Raw genomic sequence first — 26,175 nt, forward strand, 5'->3', positions numbered from 1 at the left:
TACGTGCCTCTCAGATGATTGATGCCGTAAAACCGGGCGGCGTCTTGCTCTCGTACGATCACGACGCGCGGCGTCGCTTCGTAAATCGCAAACGAACAAATATTCTCTCCGTAAACAACAGCAACTCCACGTGTTTGACGTCGTCGTTTGCAGCACATGGAACTCATAGCTTCAGCCGACACGGTATAGTTTTGTTTTGTTTTGATTTGCATCGCGACGCCCTTTTCGCTCATACCGGTTGAGTTCTCCGCGGATGATTATGCGTGAGAGAATCGCGCAGAACAGCGCGATCGGGTTCGTGGCGCGTTGCGATGAGCTTCGAAATCTTTGTTGAATTCCCACATTTAAAATGAAGTTTTTGCTAAATTTTCCGACCAGTTATTTGGAAGCGCTCGTTCGGTGAGGATCGTTCAACAGTGGTGCGAGTCAGCTCGGAAGTTCCTTATGGATTAGACAGGATTCTGGAGCAGGGTAGAGTAGTTTTGTAGTGTTGTACTTTTTTGCAAAAAAAATTTTGATTGGGAACTTTACGCTCAACTCGGTGATTGTCGTTGGTGATCTTGAACTTTAAGAGTTTTCGGTTGATCTGATGAATAAATTAGATTTGATCAGAAGCCGGAACTACAATTGAATGGGCACTTGCCATTGAAGAGGCGCGGGCCCGCAACGCACATTCTACAACGCTTCTCGATTCCGGCTGGTAATGTGTACTGTGGGCGCTGCTTGTACTGTCACTATTAATTTACCCTTTCAATTGACGCCGATCATCTCCATTCGCCGAGGAAGCCGAAAGAGGAATCCAATCATAGTTCATCGTCAATTCCGTCCCATTCCGTTTGAATACTTATATTGTTTATTTATTCGTCTAACGTGCGCCCTACCAGAGTAGTCTAGTGCGATCTCGAGTTTAGTGAAGATTGCAGCATTTCCTTCGTTCTATCGCAGTCTGTGCGCAGGCTGTGTGAAGACGCAGCTTTCAAGGCAAGAGCTTTGGAGAGCGGCTAGGAAAAAGCAATCGAGTGCAGTAAATTGTGCAGGAGCGTAAAATCTTCGCGAGATCACTTGGCGATCCTAATCCGGCGAAGGCGGTTGTGTGTAGCGATAGTAAAGGCATGAAGAATAACCCGCAAACGTTTGTTTGAAGTACAGTGTTAATGAACAAGTAAACAATACTTACAATATTTCGCGGCTGGCTGGCAGCGTCTCGTACGTCTACGCAGCATAAGCAGCGGTTCAACCGGCGCCCACCGAGCGCGCCGTGGTTCTCCATACCAGTGCTGTTGGGAATCCATTCTCAATTCGGAAAGGGAAAACTCATCTGCGACAAGAAGTCATCGACAAATACGAAGTGGCCGCCAGAAACGAAGCACAAGAAACAGCAATTATTTTCAGCTAACATATTGGCAGCGATGGGAATTTTGCCGATAGTGTTTGCGGTGAGTAAATGTGCATATAAATGAGAAAATGATACTTTTTGATGACATATTGTTCAGATAGGGTTGAAATATGCGGTAGCAGTTGTTTGACTAATTGTTGGGTTGATTAAACAGCGGGTGTAAGTCAACAGGAAACGACAAATAAAAAAACAGCAAATAATATTCAACGTTCAGTGGAGAAAAATAGCTTAATCGATTATCAGGAAGTTATACTATAGATTATTGGTTCAGTGCACAACTTGAAGTGTTTTACCGTTTTCTACCCTTTAGCAAAAAACATAAAAAACAGAGGGAATAATTGTATTATAAACAATTATTATTCATTGCTAAAAAACCAACTTCAAGGTCAAAATTATATTATTATATTAAATTATGTAAGTGGTAAAATTCTTCAGATCTATGACAAATGAGGCATTGGAAAATCAATGTTTTCGCAGCCATCAATTTCGATAAAGACTAAAGACGTAAAATAGTGATCGACTTCGGAACGAAAAGTTAAAATCGGATTCCGTGGGATTTGGAAGTAAAAATTGCTAGTTATAAGTGAGCGTAAGATTGGCAATTGAGTGAATCTTTTAAGTTATTATAGAAGCTCTTGATGAAGCATGTTATTTGTGAAATTTTGTGTTATAAATTTAGGAATGCAAGAGAGTATAATGGTTTCAAAATAATTACGTTTGTCAGATGTGAAAACAAGCACTAGGAAAAAATTTTCAATATTTTTAAAAACTGTTCAAACTCCAGGGACATGTTGGAAAACCAGCAAGTTTCGTATTAGAAGAAATTGTTTTTCTTCTTTGCAATAATTATTTAAAATACAAACAGTTCTTTGGCACGACCGGAGGAAGATAGTTTCCTTGTGTAAAGGGTTATTAAATATAATGGCCTTTACTGATTGGCTCAGAAGCTTTAGAGTTTAGCTCGTAAAATATAACTCATTGAATTTTGGATTTGATCAGAACATGTAACTCTGTTTTCTATCCCTTCGAGTAAAGAGGCATGGTTATTCGCAATGTTTAAGTTTTTTATGGTCCGGTAATTTATACCGCATTACTAGCGAACCTGGTAGGGAAAAAGAATTATGATCATAAGAATTCTACTGTAGCCCATTGGTAATCTTAATTGTTCTACATTCACGGCTACGAGCGGCAGATTATTATCATTGAAAACGTCTCCACCTCCTTTCCGATCGGTGCTGCATCATTACCTAGCTACTACATAGAATTCATTTCCATTCAGAGCTCAATCACTGCTACCCTGGGGGCAGAGCGTAATGCGGTAGTAATTTGAAGCTGTATCATTCACTGCGTTCACACGGGGTGTCCACTGGACGGGGGTTCTCAGCCATTAGACGTGCAGTCTGAATAAAAGTGTCAAACTTGTTGAACAACATTACACCAACAACAGCGGGTTCGTGTCTTATGAGGCGCGTGTGCGCGCATTAAGTCTCTTTTTTCCTTATCTGACGGTAACCGCCACCCGTGTGAAGGTCCAATGAAAAATACTCATGTTTGTGCCTTCATTTGTGGTGGTACGACGATTGTATGTTTGGAAGTTGTGAAAAGACGTGCCCCTGGCGAACGATGGTCTTTAACTTACTGAGTGCGAGTTAGACCTGAAGTCCCATCAAGCAATCGATTACCATCTAGTTATGGTTTTGTAAACTACCAAGCTCAGCTGATAACAGCTACCCCAAACACTCGAAGGCAACGCGATGCGGTAGTTAATTTTTATTCACAGCTTGCCAATCTCGTCGCTCGGCGATCAATGTGAAGAGGTTCACTGAAGGTCCGGACGGTTTTATGTCGGTTTCATGGGAAGAAAATTTGTAATCAATACGATTTGGAAGGATTTTTGACGCTGAAAAAATATAAACAAGCTAGAAAGCACACATATTTTATTGGAGCAAAACATGTCTATGATCTGATATATTTCTGACCGCTTATAATAATTTATTACTCCATAAAGTTCATCCCTAAATGCTGCTAGGTGAGTTCCAAAGTCGACCGACCTGCCAAACTGTTGGTGTATTATGCAATTGCAGACGTTTCGTAGGTAAGCAACAAACAGCAAAATTCGGATATATTTAGCTAACGTGCGAGGTTCGGCTACCCGTGAAATGATTAGTCGGTCAATGGATGGAACTCAAGCGCGTGTGCCTCTTGGCTTCTTCTGTTGTGATTCGATTAGGGGGGATAAACTGAAAATCATAATAGGTAAATATAAGGAGAGGACTGGATGAACGGTCGATAGCAGTGTCGAAGCTGCCGGTTGCCGGCTGTGAAGCGTGATGGAGATTTAGATATGCGGGAGGTCAACGAGTTGCGGAACAACATTCATATGACTATTCGTAGAAAGGTTGATGGAGCTGCCGATTTGGCATTATTTTTTTTTGGTTATGAATCTGCTTGAGCAACGTTTGTCACACGTACGTCATTTTTTCGCTCGTAGAACAGAGAGACAGAAACAGTTTGGTTTAAAGGCTGACTCATGAAGTATTTGAACAAATACAGAGTGATTTTTTTTATAATCCGAGCGTAATTAAAATTCAATTAGTGAAACAAAGCTCTTCTAAAAAAACTGAAATTAGTTTCAACGTATAGTGATAATTTTCAATAACTTTCTGTGTACACTTATGATGTTACCGATAGTGAGCATCTTTGCCAGACCCTCATGCTTTTTACATTATAAAAAGGTTTTGAAGCCGTTCAAGGTTTTTTTTCAATCGTTAATGGTTTGGTTTTACGTGAGGAATCGTAAGCAATTTGCTTCTAAATGTGATTTAATGTACATCATCGTATTGTTGATGTTGATATATATCATCACTAGGCTGATAATGTAAAAAATTTGACGGAACGTTCTGATACTAAAGTTATTTATTTGGTTTAGGTATAGCTAAAGCATTGTCCTAATCTCCAATCAAGCAACGCGTACGAAACGGTCAACTCGAAGATAAGTAATTATCGGATATTTTGATTCGAAGTAATTTAACAAGGGTTTTTGTTTTGAAACGAATAAAAGGGTTTCCATTCATTTTTCTTGTGCTTAGTGTTCTAGGTAAAAGTTTAAAGAGATGATGCTTACCTTCCCTCTATGCGCACACCTATAATCTGAAAGAAACACAGTAACTATCTCAGTTTTTTTTACTGACACGTATTTCCTGTCAGTCTAGGTCCGACACTATTGTGCGAATCAGTGACACCTGGGGAGATAACTCCACCCAGGACACTATCAATTTACGACCCGTTGATTAACAAACAGGCGCCCTGCTTCCATGATTCCAGAGATTTTTCACCTAGAAGAATGTCCCGGTGTCGGCTAGAATTGAATTTACAGGGTGCGGCATAATTATTGCAACAAGAAACATAGGACCGTTAACCACGATTCCGGCAAGTAGGAGAAAATTTTTGAAATGAAAACGAATTCTTGAGTAAAAACAGTTAAAAAACAACAACGACTCATTCAATTTCTTTAGCTCTGATAACAGCTCGGAGATGCTTAGGGTAAGACTCGACGGCGGACCAACTGTCATTTTGAGGAATTTCCTCCCAAGCTTCGAGCGCAGAAGATGTCTTCAACTCGTCCTAACTTGTGTGTTCTCGTGGGCAGGCCTTTACTCCTAACATCCCCCAAATTAAGAAGTTCATCACGATGAGACCTGGCGAGTTTGGAGGCCACATATCCTTGGTGATGACAGAAGGAAAGTTGGACTTGCACCAGTTCGCGTCTTGCATTTGCATTTTTGCAGTTTTGATTGTTTTTCATTTGCTGGACCCAACCCATCACATCCTTTTTCTAAATCTCAACCAGGTAGCAGTCATCATCGATTTTTACTCTATTTTCAACGAAAAATCATCACAGAAGCTGAGTGAGACGAGCGAAGGATCGTTCTTCCAACTGAATCTGCATTTTCTGATGTTCGTGCGAGCACTCGGTCGGTTTGCGGGTTGTAGGCTTGTTGTGGCAGGAGTTTCTCGTCGGTGAAGAGCATCGTCAGGTGCTCGCGACGAATGGTCCGGGCAAGAAGATCCTTGTATCACACGAGCCTTTTTGTTGGTTGCGCGTTGGAAAGAGCCTGTTTTTTCTGGTGTTTGTATGGAAACAGTTGTTGCTGTTTTTAATTGTTTTCACTCAATAAATTATTTTATTTTTTTGTTGCAATAATTATGGCGCACCCTGGAATAGGACACCCCACAACCATTGACAACTTTGTCGACGTTGGGGTTCGAATCCAAGCCACTAGTGTGGTTCGCGGAGACTCGGTACCTGGAAGTCACTAAATTTCATCAGCGGAGACAGGGTGCTGCTTGAGCAGTCAGAACCTCGCAATTTCAGCATCGTGTCTCTGCAGAAGATCTGTCGGTGAAAAGGTTTGGAGAATCCGTGGCGGCAGATCCAGTTCTATCAGAGCGGCGGAGCAACCAACGAGCTGGAAAAGGGTTTTTGTGTGCTAGACAGATTGCAGGATCGCGTGATCAACTGGAAGGCGATCAACGAGAGGATGTGTTTTTTGAGGATTAAAGGCCGCTTCTCCAACTACAATATCATCAACGTGCATTGTCCGCACGAAAGAAGAAGAGACGACGAGAAGGAATCATTCTACGCGCAGTTGGAGGCAATATACGACAGCTGCTCGCCACGGGGCATCGAAATTTGTTATCGGGGTTATGAACACCCAGGTAGATAGGGAAATGATGTATAGACCGGTAATTGGGCCTCACAGCTTACACATCGATACGAACGACAACGGCAAACAATGCTTCCTGGGACCTGGTGACTGGAAGCACTTTTTTCGCGCAAAAATATCCACAACACCACCTGGAGATCACCTGACTACCGAACAGAAAATCAAATTGACCACCTTCTCATTGATTTTTTCTCAAACGTCACAAAAATACGCTCCTTTCGGCAGGAGATGTGCCCTCTGAACTATCTACGGTATTTCACACATGACAAAACCGTCCTCCTCGGCAGTTTAACACCCCGCAGGCTGCCGAAAATTACGCTCGCTTACTTGACGAGGCACTACTTCCTACAGAAAAACACTAGACTTCGACTTTCGACGATGGATGAGGCAAGCTACGCTCGGTTATCGGAGAGGCCGCAACTACGGCACTAGGTGAGGAAATGTTGAGCCTACAAAATGACTCGTCCATATTCCACGTGGACAGATTTTAAACGTTATTGATCCTTCATGGACACCTGCTCAGATAAATTCTAAAAATATTTGTGTGGAACGGTATAACGATGGCGGACATTTTCTATGACGTCGAAAACAAACATTCTTTGTAACTTAATCCGACGGGCTACGAGAGTTTCTAAATTTAGAAGCATGTAATGCGCCGCGTAGACGGGCGCGTGTGTCGGGTCATTCCATGGGAATTGGCGCAGAGCACACCGATATACTGTTTCTGTATCCGCTCTAGTTTCACAAAGTGCGCTAGCTGGTCTGGTGCCCAGACCGGAACTGCGTACTCAAGAACGCTCCGGACCAATGCACAGAAGTGGATTTTCAGGGTGTATTCATCAGTGAGATGATGCAACAGTCTTCGGAAATTCGTGAAATCGCAGCTTCGATATTTGTTTCGGAGATTTCAGTCTAAAGCCTATGTCATTCACAAACAGGATGAATATAAATAGACCTAGTACACTCCCTTGTGGGACACCAGACGTGAGGGTGAATTCTATGGAACACAAAGAGTTTACGCAGACTGAGGCTTGACGGTTAGTGAGATATGAGTGTGGCCATCCGGTGATATGTTTTGGAAATCCCATATGTTTCAGTTTTTCGATGGCAAAAAGCCTCAAAGAAATCAACATAGACAGCATCGACCTGTTTTCTGTCCTCAACTCCTCTAAACAGCGCATTAGTATAACACATCAGGTTGGTGGTTGTAAATTTTTGTCAGACAAACTTATGTTGGTATTCCGATATTAGTGGTCGAGCGGCTTTGTATAAGACGACTTGAACAAGTGATTTAAAAACTGTTCCATATGAGCAAATAATCGAAATCCCACAATTATTGTCGACGTGATGAGTATTGTCCAATTTCAGAATTGGTACGATCCGTGCAGTTTGGCAGACCGAGCAATAAGTTGAAGAGGTGTGTAACAGGGAGACACAATGACGACGCACAATTTCTGATTAATTATGGCGAAAGCTCGTCTATTTCAGCGCCTTTGGAAGTGTCGACAAGCGTTTTTAGCTTCTCCAATCGAAACATTGATTTCTTCTTATATAATGTGATGCTACACTCAGAAAGCATTCGACGCGTATCACAATGAACGTTGTACTATAAACGCTCTGAAAGAACTCGGCAAATAGTTCAGCTGTTTCAGCAGCCATATTTGAGGTTCTATTCTCGTATTGTAAACGGGACGGCATCCTGTGCCCCGCCTTATGTGATTTTACGTGTTTCCGGAACGGGGCCCGATTTTGCCTTAGATTATGTTGTACGTTTTGTAAATGTACCCTATGAGAATGGTTGTATCAAAGGCACGACCGCGTGACTGACGTTGAATAACGCGCATTTGGCATTAACAAATGCATGGTTGAGTACTTAAGAAGGTAATACAAATGCAGGAGTACTTCTTTTTGTATTTTAACAAATTAATCAGTTGGTCAAAATTTTATCGCGGGACATCATTTGGATGAATTATCCTGAGGGCGGAATGGGTTGTGTGAAATGAAGCTATACACTTAAGTCATTTTAATGCGTTTTTTACGGTTTATGTTTTTGTTCACGCCTTTCTTCAGACAATGACAGTTCTCTCGCTTGGGTTTCAAATTGATTTTCAAAATTCAAAGTCCCGAATAGTAACGATTTCTTCCTGATTTCCATCATGATTCTATTCTATAGTCTTTTTCAAAATTATTCAGCTCACATCACATTTTACATGTTAAGGTTTTTTCGCGGTTTTCAAATTTTATTTCGTTCTTCACTCGGATTTCAGTTAAGTTCAATTCGATAAGCGACTAATATTGTTGTAACAGAATTTACGCCTTGTTGTACAGAATTTACTGACGCTGGTGCCAGTAACGTGGAACCGAATGCATATGAATAAAATCAGAGTCGTCGTTACATGCAAAATGTTTTAAACAAATCCAAATGTCTTTTTATTTGTTATTGATTCGATGATGTTTTTAAATGACCAGATTCATGATAGTGAATCGATCAGTTCATATTTGCGTTAACCTTACTTTACTTTACTTTTTTGGCTAACCGTTCACCGGTTTAAGGCCGAACGAATTAGAGATGTCCAGCATCTTCTGTCCTGGGCAGCCGTTCTCCAGTTTTCTCATACAGCAGTTTACTCATAGTTTACTACATAGTTTACTCATACAGCAGATCGTGCATCTTCTTCCACCGCGCACATCCACCGCGTGCGAGGCCTACCACAGAGTCGACGGTCTCTTCCTGGTTCTCTACTGAAGATAGTTTTGGCGGTTCTCTCATAAGGCTACATGTCCAACCCACTGAAGCCTGCCCCGATGTATTACCTTCACTATATCAGCATGTTTCTATACCTGGTACAACTCGTGATTCATGCGTCTGCGCCACACTCCATCTTCCAATTTACCACCTCCGAGCACTCATCGATCAACTTCCTTCAATGTCCATGCTTAATGTCCGTAAAGGGCCACCGGGAAAATCAGCGTCCTATTGAGCGCTAGTTTTGTACGATCTTGCAAACTTTGGGACCTTCGCTGGTTACGTAGTCCGTAGAAGGCCCTGTTCGCAGCTACAACTCGTCGTTTCACTTCACGGCTCATATCGTTGTCACATGTCACAAGCGTACCTAGATAAACGAATTCGTCAACCACTTCAAACCGTTCTCCGTCTATCTCCACCTTAGCAGCAACACCACGGAAACTTCCACGTTCTCTGCCAGCTACCATGTACTTCGTTTTTGCAGAGTTAATGACAAGTCCCAATCTCGCTGCTTCCCTCTTAAAAGGTACGAAGGCCTCCTCAACGGCCCTACGGTTCATACCGATGATATCGATGTCGTCCGCAGAACCAAGAAGCATGTGAGATTTCGTGATGGTTGTACCGTTTCTTTTCGCGTTTGCTCTTCGTACTGCACCTTCAAGGGCGATGTTGAAAAGTAAGTTAGAGAGCGTCGGTCCATCCAACGTTACGAACGCAGCAGATGTCTCGCCAGCTATCCGCACGCATGATTTTGATCCCTTCAGCGTCATACGACTCAGCTTAATTAGTTTCGTCGGGAAACCGTGTTCCAGTATGATCTGCCACAGCTCGTTTCTTTTCACTGAGTCGTATGCCGCCTTGAAATCCACAAACAGATGGTGAGTCGGTAAGTTGTACTCCCGGAAATTATCGGGGATCTGTCGCAGGGTGAAGATTTGATTCGTCGTGGAACGCTCCTATCGAAAACCAGCCTGGTACTCGGCAACAAAGGATTCCGTTAACGGTCTAAATCTGAAGAACAGGATATATGCGGAGTTGACCAACGTTATGCCTCGATAGTTGCAACAATCCAATCGATGACCCTTCTTATAAATAGGGCATATGAGGCCTTCCAACCAGTCGGCATTTGTTCATCCGCCCAGATTCTTAGTATTATTTGGTGGCTCGCTTCCTGCTTTTAGAAGTTTGGCCGGGAATTCGTTCTTCCCAGCGGCCTAGCCGTTTTTCAGCTCACTAATTGCCTTTTTCACCTCCTCCTGTGTTGGTGGCTCCACAGCTTGTTCGTCACTCATAATCGTAATCCTGTTCCTGCTCTGCTCATTCGGCTCCTCACCGTTCAATAGCGCCTGAAAATGCTCCTTCCACCTGGCTGCAACCGTCGGTTTATCAGTAAGCAGGTTTCCGTTCTGTCATTACACAGAACCGGCACAGGGAAATTCCTGCTTCTGACTCTGTTGACAGTTCTATAGAATCTTCGCACGTCGTTTTGAGCATAGCTGTCTTCTGCGCTGGCGAGCACCTGCTCCTCGTACTCGCGCTTCTTCCGACGGTGGGTTCTTTTTTTGTTAGCTCTTGCTCCCCTGTACCTCTCTCTGTTCTGAAGCGTAGCCGCAGTGAGCATGCGGATCTTGGCACGGTTCTTCTCATCCGTCGCTCTCTGGTACTCGGTATCGAACCAGCCATAACGCTGTCTTCCACGCGTCGTACCTACCACCACTCTCGCAGTCGTTTCGATGTCGCCATGGATACTGCTCCACAGCCCATTTATGTCTTCCACTCCTTCCTCCTGCTGTTCTGCGATCCGTAGATCCAGCTCTCTGGCGTATTCTGCTCCCACGCAATCAGCTTTCAACCGTTGAATGTTGAAACGCGAGATTTCAGCACGTTCGACAACCGTGCGCAGATCTCACAAAAGACGAGGTAATGGTCAGATTCAAAGTTTGGTCCCCGAAAAGACCAAATATCAGTAACATCTGAAAAGTGCCGACCAATCAGTAAGTGATCGATCTGGGAGCAGGCTTCTCCATTTGGATGCCTCCAGGTGTGTTTCCGAATATTCAAACGTGGAAAATAGGAGTTACATATGGCCATTCCTCTGGTCGTGGCAAAGTTAATCAGCCTCGGGCCGTTTTCATTGGTTGACGAGTGGAGGCTATGCCTTCCAATGACCAGACGGGAGAATTCCTTCCTCCCAACCTGTGCGTTTGCGTCTCCGATGACGACTTTTACGTAGTGTTTTGGGCACTCGGCATAAATTCGTTCAAGCTTGTCAAGCTCACCTTTGACTTCATCTGATTTGTCGTTTGTCGGTGCGTAGGTCTTGATTAACTGTAGTTGAAGAATGTGCCCTTAATCCTCAACACGCATATACGGTCATGTATGGGCCTCCACCGGATGACTCTTGTTTTCTGCCACTGTAGTTGATGTGGTACTTGAAAGAAGTGTGTGCTATAGGGTCTACTACACGGAATTCCCTTTCTCCGGAATTTGGCCATCGAACCTCCTGAATCGCTGCGATTTCGACTCCCTGCCGCCGTAGTTCTCGAGCAAGTAAGCCAGCCCGCGCCGGTTCATCGAGAGATCGGACGTTCCATGTCCCCAGTTTCCAATCGTTTACCTTAATCTTTTTCGTAGTTCGTAGCCTAAGTCTATGCCGATTGATCCGTTCCTTATTTTTAATTTCGTTGTTCGTGGTTGAAGAAATGTTTCGGTATGCTATCTTACCAAGGTCGTGATACCTACATCCTGTTGATGGGGTTGCCATCTTAGGTGTAGCTGGCGGGATACAGCTTTCCATGGTTCAGCCGCCCGCTCTGGGTTAGACGCTGTTGTACGCCGCCCCTAACATGGGGATACAGCTGCGTACGATCCCCCTACCCAGTCAGCATACGACCATAGTTTCCATCGGGGGTTGGTTACCCGATCTCCGCTAAGGTTACTCGTATTCCGGTCGGCACCTCGTGGAGGTTGGGATAGGAGTTGCTGGACAGAGGTGAATGACCACAATGGGGTCTCAAGTTACACGTGTCCAACCATTTGCCAACCATTTGCGTTAACCTAATCAGTACCAAAATCGAAAATTCATCATTCAAAATCATCAGTATTGATTATTGCTTGCACTGCTTTAACGATAGCAACATTCTGGAAAATATTACCAATACCAGTACGAATCATCATGGCAACACTAGCACCGGTTAAAACTTCAAAAGTGTTTTGATTTTGAGCCGTCCAATACATTTAACATTCGCTGGAGCACCAGATGCGTTATGAACAACACACATTCGTTGTACTGGTTCCGAAACAGTACAAAAATTGATGCAATATTGATGTGGTTACGTACAGTCCAACTTTTGCATGTAGATTGTTGGATGCTAACTTTTATAAGTACCTAATGACAGTTATACTTCCGGTGGGCGTGTCGTTGTGCATTCGAGCGAATAAAGTAACAACAGCAATACAAATCGTGTACAAAGTCAAATCGTTTGTATGCTTTAGTGTCGGCTGTGCTGGGGAAGTGCTTGGATTGCAACATTGCGGGTACGCGATTGGTTGAATTATAATCAAGTTTGCAATGAATTTTAACCACTTTACCACTATGAAAAAAATTTTAGTAAAAATTATTTCATAAACTAGAGTAATTTGTTTACTATCCAACATATCAATGACAAACATCCGTTCCGTGGTAACAAAGTAGTAAGCGTTTGAAATCTTTCATTCAGTCGTTTCACTGTCTTCTCGATTTTTTGGAATACCACCCTAATAAAGTAAGACGTTATTCAACGTCAAAGTACCAAAATATTGTTTCTCCAAGACTAATAAAATTACTATAATTCCCTTTATTATTACAATCTCTTTGAAGTCAGAACCATTTCTCCAGTCTCTTTGTTGCAGAAGTTAAATACTTTCTGAAAACCTCACCTTTCATTAAAATTTCGGTTTTAATTCTCCATCTCAGGCTCGTATCAAAAGTTGCGTTATACATCTGCTAACCAATTTAGACTTACCTACTCTCTGCAGTGACAAATAAATTCTCTGTTTCAAAAAATGTACAGCTTTGGTTGAAATATTACAACATCACCTAATAATTAAACTGAGCCGAAGTAACAGCATTTGAGCTTTTCGTCTTCGAAATATGTTCTTTTTGAAGCTCCGTTAACAAAAACAGTATCCCCCACCACTATCTAAAGCTTGCAATTCTGTCATTATTCAATAGTTTAGCTATTCATGGATTTCTGATTCTTATGTATCGGGTAAAAGAGTGTAATTTTCTGAGCAAAACGTGATTTTTTAAATTTTTTCATCATTGCCGGAGGAATTTCGGAAGAACGCTATGCTCACGAATGAGAGCGAAGTCAAATTGGGTCAATAGGTACAGCTAATTATGGGGGAGGAAAATACATGGTTTGGGGTGCGTTTAATATTTTAAACGTGCAATTAATGGGAAAGTGCGGTGAAATTGGGACACGGATCAAATTTTCAGTTCGTTTACGATAATGTTCCAAAACATCCTCAAAAGCTAATCGAAGAATGGTTGCTCTGCAACGTCAAATCCACGCTTCCACACCTTCCATAATCACGGGACCGCAACCGCATAAAAATTTGATCCAGAGAGCGAAATCTGAGGACGGAACAAAAACCAGTTGAAGGTGACACTGATGGAGGAATGGTGGAAGATTTCTTACGAAACAACGCCGCTAGAAAATAATTGCTACAAAACAGGACCGCACAGGTTATTAACAAGAACTTCCGGAATTATTTGACTAGGTTTCTGGGTTGTAATGTGTTAATTTCGTGATTATTTTTTTTATTAAAGTCTGAATAAATATTAGATGCCGACAAATAATTGTAGACTTTTTGTTGAATGATTAAATAGTGTTTTTACATACTCTTATCAGAGCATGGAAAATATTTTGTGATCAGTGTAAACATTAGTTCAACTACAAAACACAATTGATTTTTATGTTATCAGCCGACGAAGACTCTGCTTGGAACCAGATCGTATCAGGCAATGGAACAATTTTATGAGAGCTCAACGTTTTGACAAGCAAAGCTGATGCGCTGAAATAACTGTGATTTCTGCCGCAAAAATATATTTCTAGAGATAACTCTGCAACATGCTTTCCTTAGTGTTTTCTCAAGCAGGTTAGGCTTTTCCATTCTGGTCGAGGCGGCATACCGTGTCTGTTAAAAGACCAGTACAATATGCTACGAAAGACAGCATCGGAGAAATGCAAATAGAACCCAATATAGGTATGGGTCATTCCATACGAAGTGTACATGCCATTTGGACACGACCATCACGGATTTGGCTCAAAGCTGGGGGAATCATTCATCTAGGTTCACTATAAAAAATTCCCAATTTTGGTGTCGATTGGAATACCCCCCGCTCTGTGGGACCCCCCTCTTTGTGACAAAGTCAGGCAATTTTTGTTCGAAATTCCGTTTTTCTTTTTCTTAAAATTCATAGATGTAGGACGTCCGCAAAATACTGATAGATGATTTTTAAAGAAAATAAAGCAAGGAATCCAAAAAATATATAAGTTTTGACTGGAAGTGTTGCCAGATAGATTATTTTTGTATTTGAAAACTAAATCTACATTTTTCGGCAAATGCAACCGGAAAATTTTACATAAGAAACATTTATCACCCCGTAGTAATATGAGCCAATCTCGAGATATAGCATTTTTACGAAAAACTAATTACGAAATTTGAAACCATTTTTGTAAAAAGGCTATATCTCGAGATTGGCTCATATTACCACGGAGTGATAAGTGTTTCTTATGTAAAATTTTCCGAGAAACACGATGAAACCTTCAAGTTCAAAATGAACTTAGCTACATTTGCCGAAAAATGCAAATTTAGTTTTAAAATAGAAAATGAATCTATCTGGCAACACTCTCGGTCAAAAATAATATTTTTTCTGGATTCCTCGGTTTATTTTCTTCAAAATTCACTCATCACTATTTTTTGGGTGTCTTACGACTATAAACTATAAAATAAATTAATTACGAAATTTACAACTATTTTCGTAAAAATGTTATATCTCAAGATTGGCTCATATTACCTCGGGATGATATTTGTTTCTTACGTGAAATTTTCCAAGGAACACGATGAATTTATCAAATTTAAAATAAAAATTGCTGCATTTGCCGAAAAATGTAAATTTAGTTTTCAAATACAAAAATAATCTATCTGGCAACACTTTCAGTCAAAAATTATATTTTTTTTGGATTCCTGTGTTTATTTTCTTCAAAAATCATCTATCAGTATTTTGCGGACGTCCTACATCTTTGAATTGTTGGAAGAAGAAAACCGGAATTTTGAACAAAAATTGCCTGACTTTGTCACAAAGAGGGGGGTCCCACAGAGCGGGGGGTATTCCAATCGTCACCAAAATTGGGATTTTTTCAAAGTGAACCTAGATGAATAATTTCTCCAGCTTTGAGCCAAATCCGTTATGGTCGTGTCCAAGTTTATTCTTTTCCGTGGTCACTTCGTATGGAATGACCCGTATGTGTTTTTCTACTTCTAACTTGTATTTCTTAGAGTAATAGTACTGAAATATTGGTTCTTAGCGGATATAGTAATAGCTGAATCGAAATCGGAAATACAATATTTGAGTTCATTTGCATTCAACTTTTGGTACGAAACAACGTCTGCGGCCATGAACAAGAATAAAAGAATAAGAGTGACTAACTACCTCAATCTGGATATTCAACCACTGAACAGCAAAATGCTCTCAGATTTTAGAACAGACTAATAGTGCCGCCCACTAGCCAGTAGGGTCAAAAACTCTGCCGGCAATCAACTGACCGGTGCAATCTTGGCAGGGGTGTCGTTTCCTAAATAGGCAGCCTCTTCAGTTCAATGAACGTTTCCTGTTTTTATATCGGTCTGACGCTATTATTCATGCCTTATGAGAAGATGCGCGATATTTCGCGATCATCGCAAGCGCCATCGCATCGCCAGTTACCCTCTTGGCCGGTTTGCTCCTTCCGTTCTAAGCGAAGCATCCACAAAACTCGAGTGCCAAATTAAAAGTGGAGTGGGTAGAGCATGCTTGAGTACGTCCGCCTTCAAGTCGAAAGTAAGCAAAAAAAAAAAAAAAAAATAAAGCCTCACCTTCGTATGATTTTGAGGTGAGATAGTTTACTCACTTTGCGGCAACAACAAAACTAGCTTTACCTTCACAAGCGTACCCTACATAAGCGTGAAGACTCATAAGTGTGCTTAAATGCTCAGAAGAAGTTTAGTGTTGTATGATGACGCTGCTGAGTCGCTATTAGTATAGTACTACATACAAAGCTATTCACGACCCTATGGGTATCCTTCACATTTATCTGTATCATGACGGATTCATCGCGAATGGCTGCTAGCATGATAAACACAAACGACGTTGAGCTAAGTCTATGATATGTGGTTCGTGTCACGTGCAAATAAAGGTAAAAGTGATAACTATACATGCCACAATAGAACCTTTAAGAGAAGCGACCTCACGTGTCAATCTGGCTGAGATTTGATACCAAATACACGTTGGCGAAGGGCAGCATATCAAAAAAAAAAATTAAGTATAGCAGAACACACGAACAATACAGACAACAAAAAGTTTTTTATTACTTTACGGTAGCCCCCTTCAAGGTAGTTTTGTCACATTCCTATTCTTTTTATTGGATATGCAAATTGGAAACTCCCATACTTAGAAAACTCCGGAAATTAAATGAATAGCGTGCTGTTACCAATTATCATACCGCTCAACCCCTTTGTTTGATGCAACGAACGGTGGATCATCGTGTAAGTATAATAATGAAATTGGTAAAAATAACCGTTTTTGAACGCCTTTATTTGACCAAAAAGATGCTTTCAATCAAGAAAAAAATGTCTTCTTTTTTGCAACAGTGAATAATTAATAGATAAAGTCATCGTCCGCTTGCCGAGAAGCTGAAAGCGAAAGTATTGTCCGCACTTCAAAGCTAGCTTCGGTACTCGCAAACGATGCTAACAGTTGTTCATATTTTATGCTAAAAGTTACTCAAAACAATTACTGTACCAAACAGAATTATAATCGCTAGTTAGCGATTGACATTGATTTACTCATCCATTATGTCGCACTGTGTTGGCAATTTTGGTTCGAATAAATCGCGGCTGGGAAGTGAAAAAAACTCAGTTCTCTTCTTTCAGTGTGATGCGGTTTGGATTTGGATCGCACTGAACGGAGCGTGGGGTGGTGCTAATTGGGAAATTAAATAAAAAAATTGAGCAAACGACACTAAAGTTGGTAACGATTACGTGCAATCCATTATTTAAACCGCCCGATAACTCCCGGTTGATTTGAGTTTGCAAACCTGTGTGGGTGGTTCATCTAATGAGGAGGAAACAAAACAAGTTCCATCGCTAGGGCACTGAGGAAAAAGAAGTGTTTGTACTGAAATGATTAATTGCTGTTTCGAAGTATGATTCTATGAAAGAACACTGAGAATGAAAAAAGTAATCAACGCCAATAATTACTCACGTCGGCTACAGTGATTTTGATGGCATTTTTCGCATTCGAGAGGCAATTCAAACTTGTAATGTGGGCTTGACTCTACTAGTTGCTTAGTGTCGCGGGAGCTGCAGATTCGGTGGTGGTGGCAATTACTTACGACAATGATTACTGGTTTCTTTGGTGCGACATTCGTTGCGAACTTTATTCGCAGAACCGATGCCGATATGGGAAAATCTGTCCGCAGAGCTTGGCCTGTTCGGTTCGTGCTGAGATTAACTATTAATTAAAAGCAATTAAGCCAATCGTTTGAATTGTTTAATTACAGCTTAAACCTATCCGTTCGGTATGGCGAAAAGTTCTGGGATCGAGATTTCCCGCTAAGTACCGTTTCTTTTCTGTTCGCGATTTTTTTGTACCTGTGCGGTCGTTTGGGGTTGCTGTAAAAAATTAGTTTTGACTTTCTTGGAATTAGTTTTTTATCGTTTGTGGAGGTGAGCGTCCCCTTTGAGGTTTAGCTTCTTTAGTGCAGTGTCTTATCCGGGTTCCTTGATTAACCAAAAAGTTTGTTTTTTTTTACATTGACAAGTCATTTGGTATTTCCATGCTTCGGACAAAACTTTTCACTTCAGAGTAAAAAATATTTATTACAAACTGCTTAATGACCGGGTCACAGCGTTCTTAATTTGATCTAATTTGATGTCGCTTCATTATGCATCCGAAGCTGTCAAGCCATTAATTTTGTCAAGCATTATATTGAAAAAAAAAATCTTGACCCTCTGTATTGCCTAAAGCTTCATCTTTATTAACGATGCAAAGTAATAATGGAGCGTGACCAAAACAAGGAAAAAGTAGACAGTACACCCGGGAGAAATACGGATGCACCTGATAGAAGAAGCAGTAAAGTCTGCCGTTGCTATGGGGCATCTTGTGATTGCTATAATCACAGAGAGGTGTTGGATTCAAATGACAGTAGGAAAAATTTAACTTTTTCTTTATTTAATTTGGAAAATTCTCGTTGAGCGTCTTAGTAGAATAGAATTAAATACTAAAACGAGAAAAGGTTTTTTTATTATTATTCTGGACTTAAAGAGATCGCTACTAGTAATCGAAACACGTCGCATCACGTCCGAATTTAATAGGGGTTTTTATCCGAAACCATATTCTCTATTCAAATTGAAAAATGAATAGACTACAAAACTTTATTTGACAATTTTGATTTGTTTCTGTTTTACTGTAAAAGTGAGCTGCAATGAATGGAAGATAAACAAAATCACGAATAAAAAACCCAAATCATGAGAAATACCTATTCGTTTTTTTCGATTTCCGACTTAAGATTTTCATGTTTTGTGTGGTTCGGTACTACATATGCAAAATGTACGGAAGAGTTTAGGAATATACTGTTTAAGATGTTATTATTTACACGCGTTTCCAAAAATCAAGTGAACAGCGACTTTACAGAACAAAAAAATCAAAATTGTAATTCCGGCTGAAATTTGATTTTAACCTATTACAAAAAGTATACACAATTCCTAGAGGGCATATTTGTCACGCTTCAATAGGACTTTAAAATCAAAATCAAGCAAAATTCCAATCGCTTGTATTCATTTACATTCACTCAGCTCCCCCGGTTTATACAAACACCATCTAAAAAGTTCTTGTATATGTATGGAGTTGAGCAGTGTGAGGCAAATTATGTTTAAGGATTCTCAAATTGATTTGATTAGCAATTCCCAAATTTTTTGTTGGCGTAACGCTCACCTCTGATAGTAACTCAATGCATTACTTTCACTTTTCATACGATTCGTCAACAATAACTGCATCCCGCTCGCCAATCGCGCTCTAGTAATATTATACTAAGACTTTTTGCTTAGAGAGTCAGACATTGACATCACGTAATAGAGAAATGATTTCTTTTTTGAGCCTTCTCTGATTGAAAATATTTGCTTCTGGAGCTTGATCTTTGCTGGAAGCCCGAAACTCGTAGTTTAGTAATATACAGTCTAATGTGTATCAATAACTTTTAATAGTCAAATTAAAGTTTAGCGAACGTGAACAACATTTCTCTACATTCCTTTTGTGTGGCATGCCAGCATATGTAAGCCATGTATCGACATTTTAAATAGTGTAGAAACATGTACTAACGTATCCGGACAAGCACACGCCGCGATGTAGCTACTTTTCCCTCGGTATTCCTCTCCAGCATCCTTTGGAGCTTTTTGTCGCTCAAGGTCGTCGGCCGTCCGGAACCGGGCTTTCTTTCAATGCTCTGATTGTTATCCAATAGTGCCAAGATGTTGTCGATACCGGAACGGGTGTATCAGGTGTCCACGAAATGCCGCACGATGTCTTTTTCAACGCTACGGGGTACCGTTCTTCGAACGCGCACACTAGGGTGTCAATGAAAATGGTCATTTTGAGAAACTCTATACAAAATGTTCATCTACCAGAAAAACCACCCTGTGTAAAATTTCAGCTCAATCGGATTTAAAATTGGGTGAATTTTGGCCTTTAAAAATCCAAAAATCTACCCAACGGAGTGAGGTGTATGAAATTTGTGTTTTCGAGATTTTTTTCTGGTCCCAGATAGCTCCAAAATGCATGAAACGTCCAGATCTGGTATCATCTGAAGAAAAAAATCTCGATTCTTGTTGAATTTTCGAATTTTTCAAGGTCAAACTTCGACTGCTTTGCGCCACCCCGTTTCCGTCCGATCGAGCTAAAATTTTGCATAGGGTGTTTTTTCGGGTGGATGAACATTTTGTATAGGGTTTTTTCTTTAAATTTTCTGGTTATTTTTTTCCATATAAGTGATTGGCACCCTAGCGCACACTTCTGAACGGAGTAGCTTCACTGTTTCCGCCATCACGGTTAGAGTTCGACTGATAGAGCTATCATTTTTTTTCTGCTGACTTATGAGCTAATATGCGCATGCATGCGAAGTTTCGTCAGTGCGTGTAAAGGTAAACCCTGGTAAAATCGGCAATTTTTGTCCATTTTTCTAGCGCAAACGTTATAAAAGGATATTAATTTTTTGCATGTAATAAAATTTGAGTTTAATCTCTTTATTGCATAATTCATGGTTTACTTTTTACATATCTTCAAAAGTTTTAATACTAAATAGAGCCAAATAGGTTCAATGCGAATTGGAAGCTTGAAAATTTGTGTGAGTTTTAAATGGTAATTTTCAACGCTAATTTTGAAAACCGGTTTTCTCGAAACTCTATATTCATTATAAGTTGTTTTGAACGAAAATGACGATATACCTATTTAGTGACAGTTTGTTCGTTATTCGTTCTGTAAAGTAACTGCGAATCAATCGTGGGTGCTGTATTTTCTACTATGATGCCAACAGTTACTAATAGTAAATAGCACCCATGATAGTAAACTCACGAGGACTATACTGCCCCTGTTTACATAGTTGACGTAAGAGCCAAAATGTCCAAACTGCACTTTTTCGTTGATTCAGATTCCTTTCCCTAAGATACATACACCACAAACAAAAAGAAAACCATTCCGTTCTGAAACTTTTGAGAAATATTGGAAAAACGTTTTGGCGTAACTGCCAATTGGTTGCAAAAACTGGCGTCACCCCATACAAGGTGCAATTGTTTATGTTAAGTCGTTTTATTCGACTGTCTAACTACTGTCTGTTTGTCTAAGTTAAGTCGTTTAATTCGACAAATATTCCATGGAAAGGGGTAAAGGGGAAAGTGGGATTGAATAATTGTATTGTATATTAATATTTTTCACAAAACACTCAGCCTCAGGAAGGTGTAAAGTCACCGTGTCCTTTCCCCCTACCAGTGGATATTTGCATCAGATGAAATAATTAAATCGTGTGTGTATATTACGGTGGGTAAACTTAATCGATTTGCCCGAACGTTTTTAAGGTTCTATTTGGGGCCTCAAACAATCCTGACACTACCGGAAGTGGATTGATCGATAGCTCTCTAGAAAGAAACATGCGCAAAAGTTTTCCTATACTAATTTTCATACAAATTTATGTACATGCATATGTAATGCACCAATCAGAGGCACAAGTAATCCATATCCGGCAGGTTTAGCATTGTCTGGGGGCCTAAATTGAACCAAAGAAAAACTTTGTCCTGGCTCTGTGCTGTCAAGTTTGCATTTTTCCATGTGACGATTACTCCCCTTAGCGTAAATGTAAGTCTTTATGCATGTGTTTGTATGTGTGATTGTATGTGTGTTTGTGTGTGTTTGTCTAATTGAAACTGCCGATGGACAATAGCTGACGCTTGACCGAAACACGATTGATAAAACTGAATCAACTGCGAGGCAAAGTAGAAAGTAGTCAAGTTTTTACGCCAAGCTATGCAAACAATCTGCGAGAAAAATACATGTTTATTCGCATAAACTGGCGTAGCGGTTTTTCCGGATCAATTACCACGAGCCGACTCGTATAATCCACGGGGCCTCTTTTCAAACATCAATCTTTATAAAATTGACAGACTATTTTGTTGAAATTGTATCTCAATATAATGATTTGGGTTAAAATAACAAAAACGCGTTTTTCTCGCGATGATGGTGTTGGTTGTAACGTCAACTATGTAAACAGGGGCAGTATAGAAGAAAACTCATTTCTATGTTTTCAGTTTTTTACAAACCTGGGGAAATACCTGTGCGACGGTACTTACCACACCGACGGGAGATCCAAGTTCTAGGGCTGTAAAAGGTGATCCACACAGTGAGACGAAATCAAAAATAGTGGGACATCGATGTTTGTGACTAAACGCATGGTTTTAGCGTATCGATGTCTTCTAGAAAGGTGCTCAGTTTTATAAGTGCTCTATTTGAATGGAAAAATTTTTGTTCAAGGGGGCTGTACACTAAAATAAAAAATAACTTTTCTATTTTGTGATAATTTTGATTACTTTCTTCCGACACATTGTAGAAATAACTATTTCAAGGAATGTTGCAGAACTTCAAAAAATTCTCTTAATCTAACAAAAGTATAAGGTATAAAAGTAATGCACTCTCTTTAAATGTGTTTTTGCACGATAACGCTCGCATCTTAATTTTTCCATTGTTAAAGTGTTTTACAAAGTTCAAACTTGTATTCATTGTGTACACAAATGAAGGGAATAAGTGTCCGAACAAAATGAAACTGAAAGTAACTGCCAATATCTGCCCTTCCGCAAGATATACTCTCGTAAAAATTGTGTCAGAATTTATTTTTTAATTTTTTTTACTTTTTTTTCAAGAAATTGCAAATCCAGACATAACTTCTACAAACTAAGAGATAGCGATACACTTTCTTCTACAAAAATGTGACGATGAATCTTAGTTTGATATTTGTAGAACACTTGAACAATGGAAAAATTAAGATGAGAGCGTTATCACGCAAAAACATATTTTAAGGGGGTTTAATACCTTATAACTTTGTCAGTATAAGAGATACAGGGATATTTTTATCTTCTGCAAACTTGCTCTAAATAGTTAGTCCTACAATAGAAAGGAAGAAATGATTAACTGTTAAACTTTTTATATTAGTGTACGTACACCCCCCCAACAAAACATTTTTCCATCCAAATAGAGCACTTTCAACATTGAGCATCTTTCTACACAGCACCAAAAAATGAAATTTACAACTAATACAAATGAAAGCACATAGCGGTTTCTAGCACATAAAGTGAAAAACATATATAATTTCACACCGTTAATAATGCACAATACACAATAAACCATGTAAATTTGTACGTTAAGTGATATAAACTTAAAGCTCGAATATAAATATGCATGCAAATTAACAATATATTCATTTACATTGCATGTGAATATATTGCCACACGGAAAATTACATGGTTTCCAATGCTCCATTTATGTGCATTTGAAGAAATGTATTTTTTTTTACTGTGTAGAAGACAACGAAACGCTAAAACCATGCGTTTCGCCACAAACATCGATGTCCCACTATTTTTGATTTCGTCCCACTGTGCGCCGGTTTCCTCTGTTGGTCAGTCCACTAAAGCCTGTATCAGACTAACCGTTGCAGCGGTCAACCGCTACCGTTCCGTTTTTTTTCGACCAATCAGAACACAGCGGTCGACCGTCGCTTGTTGTTGTTGCAAAAAATAGAATCTTTTCTATTTTTGCCGCCGACCGTTCCCAACGGTTGCCGGCTGCTGTCATCAACTGAAAAGGGCACCCTTTATCTTAACTCTGCTCCTGATTTTAGGCCAATGCTTCCAATATTAAGAACTAGACGTACACTTTTTGACGGAGAATTACCTCTCACGGCAACATAGAGATTAAAATTGAAAACCCTAAAACATCGACAACGTCACGGAAAGTGTCCACTTTCGAAAGCTCAAACTTAGTCAATTTACAACGGAATTCCTTCATCCTTAGAGCAATCAATTGGAAAATTAGTTGTGCGTGCACCAACATTCGGAAAATTGTGATTATGTGACACTGTTGTACTATTAAAAACCTTTGTTAATCACATATTTCGTTCAAAACTGAAAACCAGGCGAAATATCGGTCAGTATCATTCAGTGTTAGTCTAAATCAAACTAACCAACCAATCACTACCTTTCTTCCTAGCAAAAAAGACACTAAAGTATACCAAAGATTTGACTTTGTAAACAATTGATTTTTGTTGTTGTTGTTGTTTTGCTTGTTTTTTATGTATTTATTTATTCATTTGAAATTCGAATATAGGCTGAAAGCCCGTTACCCATTCTTAATAAAAAAAAATATTGTACAATGCATTCTTAATTATATATTTTTTATTGTCTATCCGATGCCGATTACTGTTGCAAAAGGATGATATAGGTAGGTAGGTACTGGGAACTGAATTGTCCAGCAGCAAGCAGAACTGCGGCAAGTCGCAGCGCAGTAGGCGACGGTTAAAAATATCTCGCAGCCTTTCTTAAGCCTGTATCAGACTAACCGTTGCAGCGGTCAACCGCTACCGTTCCGTTCTTTTTCGACCAATCAGAACACAGCGGTCGACCGTCGCTTGTTGTTGTTGCAAAAAATAGAATCTTTTCTATTTTTGCCGCCGACCGTTCCCAACGGTTGCCGGCTGCTGTCATTGACATGGCGAAGGCAAACGAATCTCTTCACACCTACACAAGATCACATATAGAGACTTGACAAATGAAAATGTGTGCTTCTCTTTTTGGCACACACGACAACCAATCAAAACATTGATAGCACCGGCATCGATGGTTGGCGATGTCAATTTTCGACCAACGTACACTGGCAAAAATGAATTCAAATTCCCACTAAAATTGGTCAACAAATTGATTGGCGATAGTTTCATTTAGGACAGGGCACGGGAAATGGTCTTTTTCGCCTCTTTTCACCCTATTTTTGCGTATTTTTGGAAATATAGACCCTTTCCCGTGCCCTGCTCAGAATGAAAATATCACCCATCGATTTATTGGCCAATTTTACATAGGAAATGCTATATTTAAGGTATCCAGCCCAGCGGCTTGTAGTTAGTGGGAATTTGGATTCATTTTTGCCAGTGCGCGTTGGTCGAAAATTGACATAGCCAACCAGCGTTGCCGGTGCTATCAATGTTTTGATTGGCTGTCGTGTGTGCCAAAAAGAGAAGCACACATTTTCATTTGTCAAGTCTCTATACGTGATCTTGTGTAGGTGTGAAGAGATTCGTTTGCCTTCGCCATGTCAATGACAGCAGCCGGCAACCGTTGGGAACGGTCGGCGGCAAAAATAGAAAAGATTCTATTTTTTGCAACAACAACAAGCGACGGTCGACCGCTGTGTTCTGATTGGTCGAAAAAGAACGGAACGGTAGCGGTTGACCGCTGCAACGGTTAGTCTGATACAGGCTTAAGAAAGGCTGCGAGATATTTTTAACCGTCGCCTACTGCGCTGCGACTTGCCGCAGTTCTGCTTGCTGCTGGACAATCCAGTTCCCAGTACCTACTTACCTAAATCATCCTTTTGCAACAGTAATCGGCATCGGATAGACAATAAAAAATATATAATTAAGAATGCATTGTAAAATATTTTTTTTATTAAGAATGGGTAACGGGCTTTCAGCCTATATTCGAATTTCAAATAAATAAATAAATACATAAAAAACAAGCAAAACAACAACAACAACAAAAATCAATTGTTTACAAAGTCAAATCTTTGGTATACTTTAGTGTCTTTTTTGCTAGGAAGAAAGGTAGTGATTGGTTGTTTAGTTTGATTTAGACTAACACTGAATGATACTGACCGATATTTCGCCTGGTTTTCAGTTTTGAACGAAATATGTGATTAACAAAGGTTTTTAATAGTACAACAGTGTCACATAATCACAATTTTCCGAATGTTGGTGCACGCACAACTAATTTTCCAATTGATTGCTCTAAGGATGAAGGAATTCCGTTGTAAATTGACTAAGTTTGAGCTTTCGAAAGTGGACACTTTCCGTGACGTTGTCGATGTTTTAGGGTTTTCAATTTTAATTTCTATGTTGCCGTGAGAGGTAATTCTCCGTCAAAAAGTGTACGTCTAGTTCTTAATATTGGAAGCATTGGCCTAAAATCAGGAGCAGAGTTAAGATAAAGGGTGCCCTTTTCAGTTGTCTAAAGTACCATGAAGGAATATGTAATACAAAAATATAGATAGGTCATAGAAAGATTGTGTTAGTTTTTTTATATTTCAATTATTTTGAAGTGTTACATTTTTTAAAATTTTTAATATTTTGTGATTAGTGGTGAGTCATGAGACGTAAACGTTTGTGGAGACTTCTTTAATCCGACTATGCTCTTGAGTCGGAAAAATGTATGTAAGGATGGATTTTGGACAGCTCCCAGCTCTGAATGTCTGATAATCA

The 26,175-nt window shown here is 40.0% G+C and overlaps 1 protein-coding gene across 4 annotated transcripts in view; it reads left to right on the plus strand.

Annotated features, from left to right (window-relative positions):
- Window positions 1–380: 380 nt before the first annotated feature.
- The window catches only part of LOC129725180 (uncharacterized), a 67,284-nt gene continuing 41,489 nt past the window's right edge, over window positions 381–26,175 (plus strand). For 2 of the 4 annotated variants that reach the window (XM_055680694.1, XM_055680697.1), the window contains exons 1-2: window positions 381–471; window positions 885–1,436. In XM_055680694.1, coding sequence (XP_055536669.1) covers window positions 1,410–1,436 — 27 coding nt within the window. In that variant the 5' untranslated portion in view covers window positions 381–471; window positions 885–1,409. The other 2 variants (XM_055680696.1, XM_055680695.1) reach the window with 2 other exon arrangements.

This window comes from Wyeomyia smithii, chromosome 2 (genome assembly GCF_029784165.1).
Source record: "Wyeomyia smithii strain HCP4-BCI-WySm-NY-G18 chromosome 2, ASM2978416v1, whole genome shotgun sequence".
Classification (NCBI taxonomy): Eukaryota; Metazoa; Arthropoda; class Insecta; order Diptera; family Culicidae; genus Wyeomyia; species Wyeomyia smithii.